The sequence below is a fragment of the Hyperoodon ampullatus genome (assembly GCF_949752795.1).
Source record: "Hyperoodon ampullatus genome assembly, chromosome: 16".
Taxonomy (NCBI): Eukaryota; Metazoa; Chordata; class Mammalia; order Artiodactyla; family Ziphiidae; genus Hyperoodon; species Hyperoodon ampullatus.
The window spans coordinates 27,977,558-27,993,251 of NC_136929.1; the positions used below are offsets into that span (position 1 = coordinate 27,977,558).

Consider the following 15,694-nt stretch of genomic DNA (forward strand, 5'->3'; position numbering starts at 1 on the left):
CCCCAGTGGGATGTATTAGTGCTTGAAACTTAGAAAGCATCTTGGTAGATATGGAAGCTAACAGTCTTACGGATCTAATCTATTTTTAAAATACATTACTTTCCTAAGAATCAAGTAAAAAGGTGATTTTCTGCATAATTTATGCTTTCAAAAGTGATGGTATTCTGAGCGCATATAAATGAGAAGAAAAAAGGCTGGTCCAGACATGGAAATAAAAAGCAATTATTGTAATATTCCTCCCTCTTAAAAACAGTGAAAAACTTTGTACAAGAAATACCTGTTAGTGGATGAAGCTTTTTTCTTTGAACAACTTTGGAAAATGGATTTGACAGTATGTAATCAGTTCTACTAACCAAAGCTTTATTTGGAAATTTACTTTCTGTACAAATTGAATTATATAATGCTTGAAAAACTTCAAGTCACTTCTTAAGCAAAATGCATAGCACTTGTTTATACTGTAAAGTATATGTTAAATGCTTTTATCAGTTTTAGAATAAAGATAGTTATAAACGCTGTTGTATTATTTTTTAAAACTACCCTAGCAAATGTACTTATTTGATTTTAAAACAAGTTAAACTTACAGATTCATAGTTTTAGTTTCAAATCCATATCTGATGGATGTAATGTTTAATATTAAATATTTATGATAGAGTGGTTTTTTGAGATACAAGATTAGGCATTTAGAATAAGAATTTAAAAAACAGATTGTTTAGGAATGGAATTCTTAGGATCCTTGAAACCAGCTAGCATTTTTAGAGAGAAACACCCTTATATAAATCCATACAATCAGAATAGTTTTTAAACTACTGAAATTATTTTCCATCTCCAGCTTCCATAAAATAACTTCAGTTTACCTTGGTAATGTTAATCTGGGCTATTTTATTAACAATATTATCAGTAAAAAGGCATGACTAAAGATTAAGTCAATTTACTGCAATCAAAGGAGAATTTTTTATATTTATGGAAAAGCTTAGGATAGAAGGCAAGGGTTGGTATGAAGAAGGCTCAGGCCTGAACTAGGTCCTTTAATAAGCTGTAATCTCTACCCCATACACAGTTGGGCACAATCTTTGCACAAATTCCAGCTCAGTTTATCTGTGGGGCTGGTTTTTAAATGTTACCAAGCAGCCAGAAAAATTTTACCTACTTGCTGATACCCAACTTTCCTTTAAAAAAAAGGACATATCATATGATATATAAAAACACAAAGCCTTTTACTCCAAAGTGAATTAAGGGCTTATCCTTAGAATAATCAGTCCAGTAAAAGAATATATGATTAACATGCTATCTTGTTTTAAATAGGGGAGAGAAAATGTAGAAGGTTTAAGAAGCAGGATGCTATTTGGACAATAAAAGGTAAACACGAGGAAGATGCTGGAAACAAACTTTGGCCAACTCATTTGCTGTGAGGGGAAAGGCGTGTGTGGGATTTGGGAACGTTGCTGTTTTTGTAACATACCAACAATTTCTTTAAAAAAAAAAAAAAGTCGTCTTCTTAAAGGAAATAGTCCTAGGGAATTCGTTAAGTGCCACCAGAGCAGATTATAAAACTGGATGAGACTTCTTAAGATTTTTTTTTTTTTTTTTTTTTTTTTTTTTTTTTTTTTTTTTGCTGTACGCGGGCCTCTCGCTGTTGTGGCCTCTCCCGTTGCGGAGCACAGGCTCCGGACGCTCAGGCCCAGCGGCCATGGCTCACGGGTCCAGCCGCTCCGCGGCATGTGGAATCTTCCCGGACCGGGGCACGAACCGGTGTCTCCCGCATCGGCAGGCTGACCCCCAACTACTGCGCCACCAGGGAAGCCCAACTTCCTAAGATTTTTAATTTTTATTTATTTTTCTGATTTCTAATAAGGAGCCAGTATTGATTGAGGGTTCCAAATATTTACAGTTGGAGTTATTTTCACCTTTTGCCTATTTTCCTGTACCTACAACTGATGACACACTGTGGGTATACTTACCTAATATGGAGCCAGAATTAATAAGTTATTAATAAGATTATTCTAAAGCCCTAATATAACTTAGACTTCAACTAATGGTTTCTTGTAGAGGAAATTTTATACATTTACAACTTAACGAGAAAAACAGAAATCACATTTAAGTTAGTTATATAGAAGTTCAAAGGACAGCAAAATTTAATTGGCAAATTCCTGCCTGGCTTGTGTTTTGGTTTTCCATCTACCATTTTAAAAGCTTTTTCCTGAATCATCTCTGCTTCAAAGCCCTACCTCAACTTGTTAGTTGATAGGTTTGATAAATTCTTAAGAAGTACTTACTTATATGAATGCTACACACTCTGTTATAGTATCCTGAGTCTGTATGTCAAATTCTCAGTAGAATTTCTTCACTTATCAGTATTCTTAGGAACAGTGGAAAATCATGAATGCTTTTTAATGTAACTAGTAGATTCTTGCTTTAATATTCAAGTTCCATGTATGGATGTCCTCATTTGTTGTTGCCGTGGAACCAAGTTCTGTGATTTACAGTTAATACAAACTTGGCATAGGAGTTTCTGCTTGTTACCCCAATGCAGTTCTGGAAATCCAAAACACTTTTTCCAGAGCAATTTTCCTGAGAATCCGTAGAGGTTGACATTGCCCGATTTTAGCCACTAGATGGTGCTAGTGCAAAGATCCAAGTTTTCTTGGGACATATTCCGAAGACAACTAGTAGGTTAAAGAGGCTAAAGTAATCAGGAATGTTTGGCGCTATTAACATGAGTAGACAAGGCTGAACTGTAGGCAGTGAAAGCCAGTTCTCCCTGTGCTCGAGGGTGAGACATCCTCTGTGCAGCAGGCATCATCATAATGGTGCAGTGCTTATGCTATCTGTGCTGAAGGGCTGGGTTTTTATTTTTAGACTGCGTTTTAGTGCCTATAGTTTTGAAGACAATAATAAATTCCTAGACAAATGAAATAAAAGCAAAGTACAAGCCCCCGGTTTTTTTTTTTTAATTAGATTCAACAGAAACAAAATTAGTCCAACAAGTTGCTTTAACAGTTCCTCCTCACAGACCAGAACATATGGTGTTAGTAACTTATGGTCCAGGCACTGGTCTGATGCAGCGCTGAAAAACCTGCTTGATGGTGCATCCCATTCAGTCAGCAGAACTTGGTTCAGAATGAGGCTCCATTACCACTAGGTGGGTAGCTGTGGAAAGGTCACGTAACCTTTCTAAATCTCAGTTTACTCATTTGAATCACGTAGAGTACCTACACTTAAGCTTTTTATGAGAACTCAATGTACTAACCTCTTAGGAAGCACTCAAATGTGGGCAGAAACTGAATAGAATTGGTACATTTACATATTAAATACAGATAGTTTTCTCTGATCTCTGCCTCATCATTTTCCTGACTGGTAGGTATTTTTTCCATGAATAGAAACAAGGTGTTCAGTTATCAGACACTTAAAGGACCTTGAAACCTTGTTTGGTGGCCCTAATGGAAGCACGGCTACTTGGAGATCCTTGACAAAAACCTGCCCTCTCTCTGGGAAGTGTACCTTCTTCCACTGCTGGCAGCTTTAAGTGGGCGGCGGAGGGACTGTGTGAAGCAGTGAAGGAGTTAGTTAAAGGGTGCCTGTTCACCCAGATGTACCTGCAGTCAGATACTTCCATGTTCCATGTGTGTGAAGAACCGCAGAAGCACTATGCTGCCAGCTCAAAGTCTAGGTGATTATTACAAAACCAGGAAAGGGTGGCATGTAAACCACATTAGGCAAGATCAATGCAGATTGTTCTTTGATTAATCGTTATAGTTACCACTTACTGTGATAACTTACTAGGCCAAACTATACATGGCTTCAGTCTTTACAACAATCATGACAGATGAATCATTTTCGAGATAAGGAAACTAAGGTTTGGAAATGATAAGTTGCTTAAATCACAAAATACCAGTTACTGGCTAGTTCTAAAATGCTAGCCAGAAACGTGTGCTCTTTATCACTGATTTTACCACATCTGGAAGCATGACCACTCCAGCTGTGGTGTCCAAATTACTTTTTTTTTTTTGCGGTACGTGGGCCTCTCACTGTTGTGGCCTCTCCCATTGCGGAGCACAGGCTCCGGACGCGCAGGGTCAGCGGCCACGGCTCACGGGCCCAGCTGCTCCGCGGCATGTGGGATCCTCCCGGACCGGGGCACGAACCCGTGTCCCCTGCATCGGCAGGCGGACTCTCAACCACTGTGCCACCAGGGAAGCCCCCAAATTACTCTTTAAGTGAATAGAAGAAAATCAAACTACTAGGACTAGCTCTAGAAGTTACAAAGGCTGTAAAGTCAGTCAAAACTACCAGAAAGTACCTAAATGAAAAAGTGTAACTACCGTATCTGCAAAAAGTAGCTCCCACCATGACAAAGTCACTGACAGTATTTTTAAAGTTTTGGCACAGCATATCCACAATTTCACATTCTGAGTCCAAAGATCCTGTATATCTGATGATATGATATAATTCTCCATATTAACAAAGCCTTGGAGATTGAAATCAAGATCACCTAATGGGTTCAACTTTGGCCAACACAATAAGCGTTTTCATCTTCTTTCCAAAAAAATTCCCGAGATATTATTATGCAGCAATTCTGCCCCTGTATATTTTACCTTTCTGTCCCAAGGAAGAAAGGCCTAAGAAATCCACACATGTAAAACCACTCCCTGAAAAACTGATGTGCTAGTAGAAAAAAAAAGCAGTAGAATTAAGGTTTTATAAACCAGAGAGTGTTCTGTTTCTGTTAGGTAAAGGGATTTCTTCATATGTTATTTTAATAAAAGGGAATTTCATAGGTAAAAACCAATATTCAAAATTATAAAACAAATAGAACTGTCTGTGTATAATCACGGCATTAAAAATCTGCAAGAAACTCAAAAGAAACTCTTTAGTTGACAAATGTGGTTTGAAAGGGTCATAAAATCTTTTTATGGCTAAAGCAAGAGTCTTGTTTCCTGTTGGCCCAAAAACAGATGTTTCATTTCCCAAGTAAGTAGGTTCTCCACTGTAAAGAAATATTCTTGTATAGTTGGTTTCTGTCTTCTTGAAGTCCGCTCCAAGCTCAGCCAACTTCTTATACGTCCTTAACACAAATTTGGAACAGTCGTAGGATTCAAACCACGTCTCTGCCCCTTCTTCTGGGCTGGCTTGGACAGTCCATGTTTCATAATAAATTCCTGTTTCATTGTCCTGTTTTACCCACTTTGCCATTTTGTTAAATATGTCTCCTAGTTAAAAACAAACGAACAAAAAAAAACAAAGAACAACACTATGTGAACATTTTCAAAGCTAATCATGTTAGTTTTAAGTAAAATGCTCTAACCAGATCAAGGCCATGACTACATGATTAAACAACAGTTTCTGAATTTCCAAACCTGCATCTCACAAAAGGAATCCAAGCTCAGCCAATTTCTGTTCCATTTTTCAAGGCACAAGGTATTTCTGAACTCAACATTAGATATAATAGGTGTGTAAAGAGGAGTGTTACATACAAATTCTATAATCATTTAAGCTACAGTCAGAAGCTAATTGTACATGTGCCAAAGCCCTCTTTCTCTACTCCACTCAACAAATCTTGGATTCAGAGGCAAAAAAGAAGCAAGGGAAAAATTGTGGAAGAGGAAAAAGTGAATGAGGCAAAGACAGTGTAAGAAGAACTGAGAAGTGTGAAACACAAAGCTTTTCTGTGCAAAGCAAGGTATGAATGGCTGCCCTGAGGAACAGCTACTTGAGAAGGAAGCACCGTGCCCCATTCACCCTGAATATCTGGTATCTCCCTTTGCTCCCTGTACTGTGGCTACTGCTTACAACCTTTCTACCCACTACACAAATTCTTCCAGTGAATCAACTAAACTGGAAATGTTTTTGACCAAGTTCATGGATTATACAGACTCCAGGATGGCTAACACTCTCTCTTACCACCTTGTACCAGACCAGAGGAATCTCTCCAAATGTTAACAAAATACTCTGCATGGTTGCAACCACATCTGGGCCTAAAACGGCATGGCCCCAACATTTCACTTTGTCACTGTGTGTGAATCTTTCTTAGGTTATTCCAACTTGAGTCCATAAAATCAATATTTCAAGCCCTACAGAATGAACAGAGTGGCTGCTTTTATCAATTGTATGGTATTAAAATGGTGAAATAATATAAACCCTGTTTTCTTAGAGCTGGGGATACTGTTCTTAGTGTTCTTCAACTTTGAAAAGCCAGTGCATGTAATGAAGAGATAAGAACGCTTCAAAACCCTACTCTGTAATGTGAAGAAAGGTCAACGAACAGGATTAATCACAAGGCAGATGGATAACTTACAAGATTTAAGTACCAGCATATTGCAAACTCTTCTACAGAAAATAGTGATCACTTGTTCATATGATCATACTTTGATGTCAGAAGGAAGATTTTGTAGATAATGAGGTAGGTGGAAATGGAGAAAGGAGAGATGTGAACTGGCCTGGAATGAAAGAAGGATAGCTATTTACCACACCGAGCATTGCTAAAAGAGAAATGGACTTTCATATTGTTGGATGGTTTGGGGCACATCAATTAGAAAATAGGAAGAAAGATAGAAAACAGCATGATATATAGTTAAAAGATTCCCAGATTACATTTAAAAGACACCAATTCTGCAAATCAAAACCACAATGAGATATTACCTCACACCTGTCATTATGGCCATCATCAAAAAGACACCAAATAACAAGTGTTGTTGAGGGTGTGGAGAAAAGGGAACCCTCATGCACTATTGATGGGAATGTAAATTGGTGCAGCCACTATGGAGAACAGTATGGAGGTTCCTCAAAAAATTAAACATATACCATATGATCCAGCAATTCCACTCCTGGGCATTTATCCAAAGGAAGAGAAAACACTAACTTGAAAAGATATAAGCACGCCTAAGTTTCCTGCAGCATTATTTACAATAGCCAAGACATGGAAATAACCCAAGTTTCCATCAAGGGATGAATGAATAAGGAAAATGTGGCATGTACATACAATGGAATATTATTCAGTCATAAAAAAGAATGAAATCTTGCCATTTGTGACAACATGGATGGACCTAGAGGATATTATGTTTAGTAAGTCAGACAGAGAAAGGCAAATTACCATATGATTTCATATGGTATGTAGAATCTAAAAAATAAATGAACAAACAAAACAAAACAGAAACAGACCCACAGATACAGAGAACAAACTGGTGGTCACCTCTAAAATAGAGATTTACCTCTATTATTTTATTTAGAAAGTCCAATTTAATTGTACAGCTTTATATCATTTATTTTTATTACGAAAATAGAAAAGATAATCTGTAGATAAGGTGAAGTTTTACATGAGTAATAGTTTGGATCAAAGGTTAGTGATTCCAGAAGTGTATTTTATAAGTTGACCTCTGACGAGTAGACCATTACTGAGAAGCCTCAATGAAAGTAATTTCTGTCATTTTTGGATATTGATGCAATCATCAAATGCTGCCATATTTTTGAAACTTACCTGATATGGTTGCTACTAGAACTAACGTCCCATTTTCCTTCCAGTGAATATCATCAATTCCTTCAAAAAAGCAGGCAGCTCCTTGATTACACCAGAAAGGGGCATTCATTTCAGGTCGGAGATGGGGAAATGTGCAGTTTCCAAGCTGGAAAAGTTCATACCATTCCATTGTGTAGTTCTTTCCAGTTAAAGTACTCCTGAATCCAATGGCATCGTGCATAATTTTCTGTGTAAAAATCATACATGTATCAAAGCATCTGTGACATAACCACTGGTTCAGGAGCCAGATGGGAGAAAGTGCGATACCACAACTGCATATAGAGTAGACCAGTTATTCACCTTCCCTGTTGCTATTCTCACGTTGAGAAGCCTCCATACCCCAGACTCAGGAAGGAAGTCTGTGTACCTCTCAGGTGATGAGAGGCTCAAATGGTGAGCTAACCTAGGAAAAGTGTGCACAATAGGAACTGGACGTGAAGAAGTGATTCCCACCTGCCTTGCCCCTTGCTCGGGGCCGCCTCCTTTCTTTCTTTCCAGGATCTGGGTACAGGAATTGCGTTTGGATTCATAATATTAAAATGGATTAAAGCAACTGCATTGATTATTGTCAGGCTCATAAAACCTGATTTTTTTTGGACTACTTATTTAAAATTCGCTAAGAGGAACACCAATAAACATAATCTAAAACTAGTGACTGAATAGAGATTATTCCCTCAAATCCACTTAATCAAATCACTTAATTAACCAGCTATAAGATCAAGATGCAGCCTTACCAAGTGTCCCAGGAGGTCTCCATATTTAAATTCCCACACTGGGGCTTGTAATCGAAAGACTTCAACGACATCATCATCCTTCATCACTGGGATAGGGGAGCCAGTGGGACAGAAAGTGTATTTAGCTTGACAGTAAGGATCTGGTTCTGGACGGAAGGAAAAGCGTCTGACAAAGAAAAAAAATCATCAACTTAGATTCTAATAGGAATTTGGTTCTCGCACATTGTAAAATCCAGATTTTAATTTCACTGTCAATCACATTTTTAGAAAAAACACCCAAAGCTCAGCCATAGTGTATAAATATACATTTTATATGTTATCCTGTGAACAAACTCCAATGATGTCTTTAATAGCAAATGATACATTGAAAGCACTGATAATTGCATGCTTCCTGGTTCCCCGCTCCCATTGTGAGAATTCTGAAGACAGGGACCACATGTGAAAATGTTTATAGCCCCACATCTTATTTAGTAGACAGATATTTACTGAATAAAGGAATAGCTTTCAAATGATACTGAACTTCCCAAACAATCCATATGTTAAGATTATTCAAAGATAATCATAATTAAATAGAACATATTTTCTATTTTCTTGAGGATTAGCCGACATCCCCTTCAACCAATATTACTGAGGATCTACAACTATACTAGAAAGGAGGGAAACAAAAGTTAAAATGCTGTTCCTCCCCTCCAGGAGCTCTGGGGGAGGGCCGCTAAGACATTAAACAAGTGATGAAGCGCAGCATGGTGAGTGCTTACAAAGAAATAAATACACAAAGTCCTGAGGGTGCAAAAGAGGGAGAAATCATTTTTACCTGCTGCGGGATGGCTGGGGGTAAGGAGGCAAAGGAAGAGATGAAGGCCTAGCCTAGGTTTTTAAAATACTTTAGGAAGTCAGTACGGAAAAGGAAACAAAACACTAAATACTCTAAGACAAGCATGACACGCTGGAAGAGTCTCAAGTGGGTAAGGAAGACTGGAGTTCAGGCTTCAAGGCAGCAGCGGTGAGAGGAGAGGGAGGCAGGGACTGTCACTTCGCCCTAATTCAGGTGCACCTCGGAGACAGCGTGGGTCGCTTCCAGACCACCACGATACGTCGGATGACGCTGTAAAGGGAAGGGAGTCACCCGAGCTTTTTAGTTTCCCAGTGCATATAAAAGTGATGTTTACATCATACCGTGGTCTATTCAGCGTGCAATAGTATTATGTCTTAAAAAACCCAACATATTGTATGTACCTCAATTTAAAAATACTTTACTGCTAAAAAATGCTAACTAGCATCTGACCACACAAGGTTGCCACAAATCTACCGTTGGTAAAAAATGCGGTATCTGAGAAGTGCAATAAAACGAGAGGTATGTCTGGACAATGTGAAGGTCACCCTCTAGAGTGCCACAGCTGGGGAGGGCTGAGCCCGGGAGGGAGATCAATGGAAGGATCTGAATTAGCAGACGTGCTATAACTGAATTTGCTCTAAATAAGCCTCACTTTATGAATTAGAAAAGGGCGGGGAGAAAGGCCAAATTAAGGCTGAGAGGTCAGTGAGGAGGTCACGGCAATAATACAACAAGAGAGAAAGCAGCCTGAAAAGGCCATGGCAGTAGGACCGGGGAGGGGGGACTGTGGTGATTTCAGATCAGCAGACACTCACTACACACCTTCCACTGGAGAGAAAGATGAAAGAGAAATCAGCTGCCTCTATCTAGCCTCTAAGAATCCTAGATTCCCTCAGGTTCTAGCCCAATCTATTGTTTTACAGTCCTAACACGTCAACAAAAATGTCTATTCTAATTTAAAGAGTTAAAAATCTTGATTTAGGGAGTTCCCTGGTGGTCTAGTGGTTAGGATTCGGTGCTTGCACTGCCTTGGCCTGGGTTCAATCCCTGGTCAGGGAACTAAGATCCCGCAAGCCCTGCAGTACAGCCAAAAAAAAAACAAACCACAAAACTTTATTTAGACAAAAATATTGACAACCCCTCCTAAAAGCTTACGAGTCTTGGATATACTTAACTGTTTTATAGGTGCTTACCTGGTTTAAGCAAATGGGCAACTACATATAGGTTTCACTTACCCACAGCAAAATCTATTTTAGGTCAAAGGTAATTTCAAAAGTATGATTGAAGTGTGAACTTAATAAAGTTAAAATTTTATGATGGGGATTAGATGAAGGCATGTACTTAACACTTCAAACTTTTAAAGAAACAAGAAGTCATAGTCAATATCTTGTCCTTAAATCAGGTAGTTTTGGATTTCCAATCTCTTCCTTGTTTTATTGAATATTACATTTTTACTTCTTTTGAACATTTTATTAACACTTTCAAGAAAACCAGCTTCAAACTCAAATTTCTCTTTTCATGTATATCAAGCAAAACAAGGAAGTACTGCGAGCCATTTAGTGAGCAGAATACACCAATACTGTATTCAGGTTTGAAAATAGCTGGCTAGAATTTACTAGATTTAATCCCCCCAACAAACCTGAAGTAACTACTGTTCCTACTTTTTGACTCAGGACATGTGGACACTGAGATACTGAGCAACTTTCCCAAGATCACACAGCTAGTGATGGTGGAGCCTGACTTGATCCGCAGTGGTCGGAGCCCAGAACTCACTCGCGACCCCTACGTTATCCTGTCTCCCAACTCACTATTTCGTCATCCAAAATAGTTGTGCATTTTCAAAAGCTGCTGGCCCTTCTCCTGCCTGATGTTGACACCATGTTTTCTTTCTTTCTCTCTGCTTAGCCATCTCTGACAATTAGGCCATGTAAATACTCTTCTAGTTCAAAGGCTCAAATATGCTTCGCATATCTGCAGTCTCCCTGTCCTCAGCTTATGACCAGCGTCCTACCTCCAGGCTAAAGACAGTGGACAAACGAGGTCGCCAACCGAGGGGGCGAGTGGATTCCCGGGTCGCCGGACTTCTAGTGCTAAAACGGGAAGTCCCAGGCAAACCCAGGCAAGCTGGGTAAACTGGACACTTGACGCGCAAATGTTATGCACTCAAGATAACTAAATGAGAGGGCATGACACGGTAATAAATGCGATATTAAAGGTCTCCCCAAACTATTCAAAGTGTCAGCGACTTGCATCCGACAGTCACGCGACGAAATAACACTACTCCGTTTTCATCCATGATTCGGGGCAGCCCTGAGTCTAGGTCATCTCGTAAATGGCTCAAGGGTCCCGGGAGGAGGTGACCCCAGGGCGGCGCGCAGCAAACAGCCGCGACTCAACAGCTCTCTACTTCATTCAACGCCGCGCCCTCAGGGTCGCCGAGCGCCGCCCCCGCACAACTGCACGACCGGGACACAATCCCCTCCCCGACACCCCGCCTTTGACCCGCGAACTTCGGCCGCGCGCGCGAACGCCCGCCCCGCCGCGCCCGCGCACTCACTTGTAGGGCACCGGCCACTGGCGCCGGGAGGGGCCGCTCGCCGCCGCCGCTGCCGCCGCCGCCAGCCAGAGCAGCGCGGAGGTCCAGCGCCAAGGCGCGCAGACCAGAGACGCATCCCCTCCCGCGCACCGCCGCCCCCAGGCCCCCGGACCAGCTCTCCCCGCCTGCGCCATGAGGCGGTTCCCGCTGCTTGCGCCTCCCGCGCCCCGCGACGGCGGAGGGCCGGCGAGCCGAGCATGCGTAGAGCCACGCCCTCAAGCGAATCCGGGACCCGGGCGACTGTCCGCCGGCGGCTCCGCCCCCTGCCCGGCGCGCCCGTCCCGGCGACTCGATCCTCCTCACGCCGGCCGGAGCACTAAGCGGCGAGGCGCAGGGTCTCCGCGCGGGCCCGTCTCCTCTCCTGTCCGGTGCCCCGAGCGCGGGCGGCTTCTGGACTTGGCCGACCCGGAAGGCGCTTTGGTCTAGTTCCCCCGAGCAGCCCAAACAGGCCGTGGGCCTTCTTTTTCTCTCTTAATGCCGAGTTCTTTTGGCCTCATGTCTCAGTTTAAAGGTCACCGCTTCTTTGGAGCTTCTGCTGACCTCCCCCCAACTACAGTCACCACAAGCAAACAAACAGAAAGTCCAGCTTTGGTCTCTTTTGGATTCTCTAGCACCGAACACTTACCTCATCCCTCAGGGCCCAGACTAGGAGACAACAGACATCTGAGTGAAGGAGAATATATGGGGGAGGTGAGTGCAGTGAGGAAGACAATGATGCGGGAGTGACTGGTCCTCACCTGACTAAGCCGGTGATGACAGTGGCCGCACTAACAAGTAGCTCACGTCCACCCACCTCCCCCGCCCGCCCCCCGCCATGTTCATCCTTGTAGCTACCGCTTCAGTTGCGAAGGAGATTCTGCATTACTCTGTCTTCTTTGACCCTTGAACCACCTGAAGAAAACAATGGGATCAGCTGCCCTGCTTCTGATGAGGCACTCACGGCCTGCACTGCTCTCATAGACAGAGGTTGACGTATGTCTATAAACAGTGCATTAGGGACTTCCCTGGTGGCGCCGTGGTTAGGAATCCGCCTGCCAATGCAGGGGACAAGGATTCGAGCCCTGGACCGGGAAGATCCCACATGCTGCAGAGCAACTAAGCCCGCGAGCCACAACTACTGAGCCCGTGTGTCACAACTACTGAAGCCCGTGCGCCTAGAGCCCGTGCTCCACAACAAGAGAAGCCACCGCAATGAGAAGCCCGAGCACTGCAAGGAAGAGAAGCCCCCGCTCACAGCAACTAGAGAAAGCCCGCGCACAGCAACGAAGACCCAATGCGGCCAAAAATAAATAAATAGTGCATTAAAGACACATAATCACTTATAGTCACTTATGGTCACTTACAGTCACTCGTTTCACAAGAGGGCGGCCTGCAGGACTCAGACCAGGGCTTTCCAACGCTTTCACGTCACCCACACCATGAGTGAACCAGCATAGTATTTGTAAGTATGTTGGAATGAGCAGGGTGACTGCAATGGCCAGAGGGGACTGTTGTGACCCGGTGGGCGGGGGGTCGGGGGTGAGGGCTCGGTGAGAGGTGGGAGTGTCATTGGCTTCCCCATGCCTGCCAGGCCTTCTGAGGGTCGACGGGAATGGTTCCCCTCTACGCACACACGCACACACGCACGCACGCCTTTGCCCACTTGCTGCGGCAGGTTGGGGATTCTGGGGAGGTTCAGGCGGGGCTTCATTTTAACCCTCATTTACCTAAGCATTTAGATGGCTCCAACCCTAGTCCTCCTCCGAATACCACCACCCAGTTCAAAATCACCAAACCTAAGCAGGCTTCTCCAAAGACCCACCCAAGATGAGAGGGAAACTCATCCTAGCGGTGACAGCGGACGGGTACTGCTTGATCTGAAGGGCACCTGCAGGATTCTGAGTGGGCCCGCACTTGAGCATGGCTTAAAGCTAAAAGAAGCAGCTCTCGGAAGAAACATTATAGACTTTACAAATAAGGAGACCAGACACTAGAGGGCCACAGTGGAACTTTCTACCCTGCTCAGGATTTCCCAGAGCTACAAAACCAAGCTTCAGATCGACCTTGGTTTGTGGTGGGGATCTCCCCTCTTGGGTGTGCAGTCTCTCCACTCTGTGTGCAAGGAGCCCTAATGGTTAACAAAGCGTTTGCTCAGATTAGCCCTGACTCAGTCTCTCGGTAGCTCCCATCTGCTCTGCTCTGGTCTGCCTTCTGTTCTTCTTGGCTATGACCCTAGCACCCCAGGCTAAGGAGGCTTCCAGACTATTGTTGCCTGAGCCCTTATCACACTTGCTACTTCTTTCTAGTCCGACGTTTTTAAACTTTGAGGGCCCAACAAATAGACTGAATTTTAATCCAATTGGTTTATTTTGCAGGCTTTTCCAATTAGCCTAAGACCACAATAGTGGAACAATACTGTAGTCTAGTAAAATCAGGTTTATTAACCGTTGCACCGTGGGAGGTTGCTCACAGAGGAACTGCGTGGCATCTCCCCAAGCAAAGGAAAAGATAGAGTTATAGGATTCTGAGGTAAGGTGGAGTTTAAGTGAGATTTAAGTGAGCAGTATTTTGGTAGGCTCAAAGCAAGGCTGTGTGTCAACACAGAGTCAACGTGCAGCTTAGATGACAAAGTGGACCTGGGGTCCTATTTCCTTGGATACCACGAAGTTTAAATAGAGATGGCATTTTTGTGTCTAGAAACCCCTATTGTGAGCTCGGCACCTGGGTTGTAAAGGTTGTAAATTGAAGCTGTTTCTCTGTGTTAAGGGGCTGAGAATCTCCAGGTAAATGTGAGATATTTCATTCTTACTGATGTAATTTCCAACAGCAAAAACTCTCTAAGTCTTTAACTTCAGGGAACAAATTTTCTCAGTGAGTCAGAAAGCAGGAGGTGGTTATGACACTTTACAGCTCTGTTTGTGGAGAAATATTGTTTTATGTTAATTTTGCAACTGATTTTATCAGCCTTTTATTCCAGGCTCCTGGATGGCAGGGCAGATTTTTACAGTCCAAGCTAATTTTACTTTCTCACTTATGATGAAATAAAAATTCATATTTTAAGGCAAGACAAGAAAAATTTAAATGTAAATATTTTCTCTCTCCATCTGGGCTTCCTCGCTCCCCTCTAGTGTGCACTGTGCATCTGCATTATGTGTTAACGAGACCTCTCCGGTGGCAGAAATACCTGCTCAACATAAAGATCAATTTTTCTCCTTCTGGCGCCAGCCATGTTGTAACTCCTTAGAAGATATCATTCCTTTCTCAATCCTGTAAGAGGTCACGATGACTCACCACTGGCCTTATCTGGGCAGACATCTTTAATGAACTTTATGTACAATGCCAATATATCATTTCCCTTAAAGATAGGGATTGGTACAGAACAGACTGGTCAGAGGATCTGGGGAGATCCTGGGCCACACCTAATGGAAATTCTTAGCTTAAATACTTATATAAGACCTATTAATGTTACTGGCTATGTTAGTAAATATTCTGCCTCTTTTACAAGATTATTGTTTCTTGCATTACCAAATGTGTGACAAGCCTCAGATAAAATTAATGGTGATTATGCGACTTGAAATGATTGGCCAAATATACAGTTCCGTAAGATCAATGATTGTAATAGTGTAACTGTAGATATGGGAAGAAGCAACAAGAGGGGACCATGTCCTGGACCATAACAGACTAATAAAACAGGTGGTACAGAAGCTTTTGCCTATGGTTAACAGGGCCTAGTTTAGTAACAACACACTAAGTGGCCTACCAAGGAAATCCTTGCCTAACCTGAGGATGAGCATTCCTAGCACCTTGGGACAAACTGGTCATGAAATGCCTCCCAGACCTTGGCTGAAATTAAGACTGTAAGGGAAGGGATTGGAAAACAAAGAATGTTGCCCACCATCCAGTTCTACAAGAATCATTTCATTAGCCACTGCAGTCCCTGACCTACAATACACCCTAAAAGGAATTAAGGGTGAAGATCAGGATAAGGCACTCTGTGCTCTGGGAAAACTGACAGAACTGGCCTTCAGAGAGTTAGATAT

At 42.4% G+C, this 15,694-nt stretch overlaps 1 protein-coding gene across 1 annotated transcript; it reads right to left on the bottom strand.

Moving 5' to 3' along the window:
- Positions 1-4,695: 4,695 nt before the first annotated feature.
- Positions 4,696-11,824, bottom strand: CLN5 (CLN5 intracellular trafficking protein; the record flags this gene model as incomplete). The annotated part of the gene is made up of 4 exons (XM_079721793.1): positions 11,637-11,824; positions 8,245-8,410; positions 7,472-7,697; positions 4,696-5,207 (listed from the first exon to the last, which is right to left on the bottom strand). The coding sequence occupies exons 1-4, from the start codon at positions 11,807-11,809 to the stop codon at positions 4,696-4,698; spliced, it is 1,077 nt and encodes a 358-aa protein (XP_079577919.1). The 5' UTR covers positions 11,810-11,824.
- Positions 11,825-15,694: the final 3,870 nt, after the last annotated feature.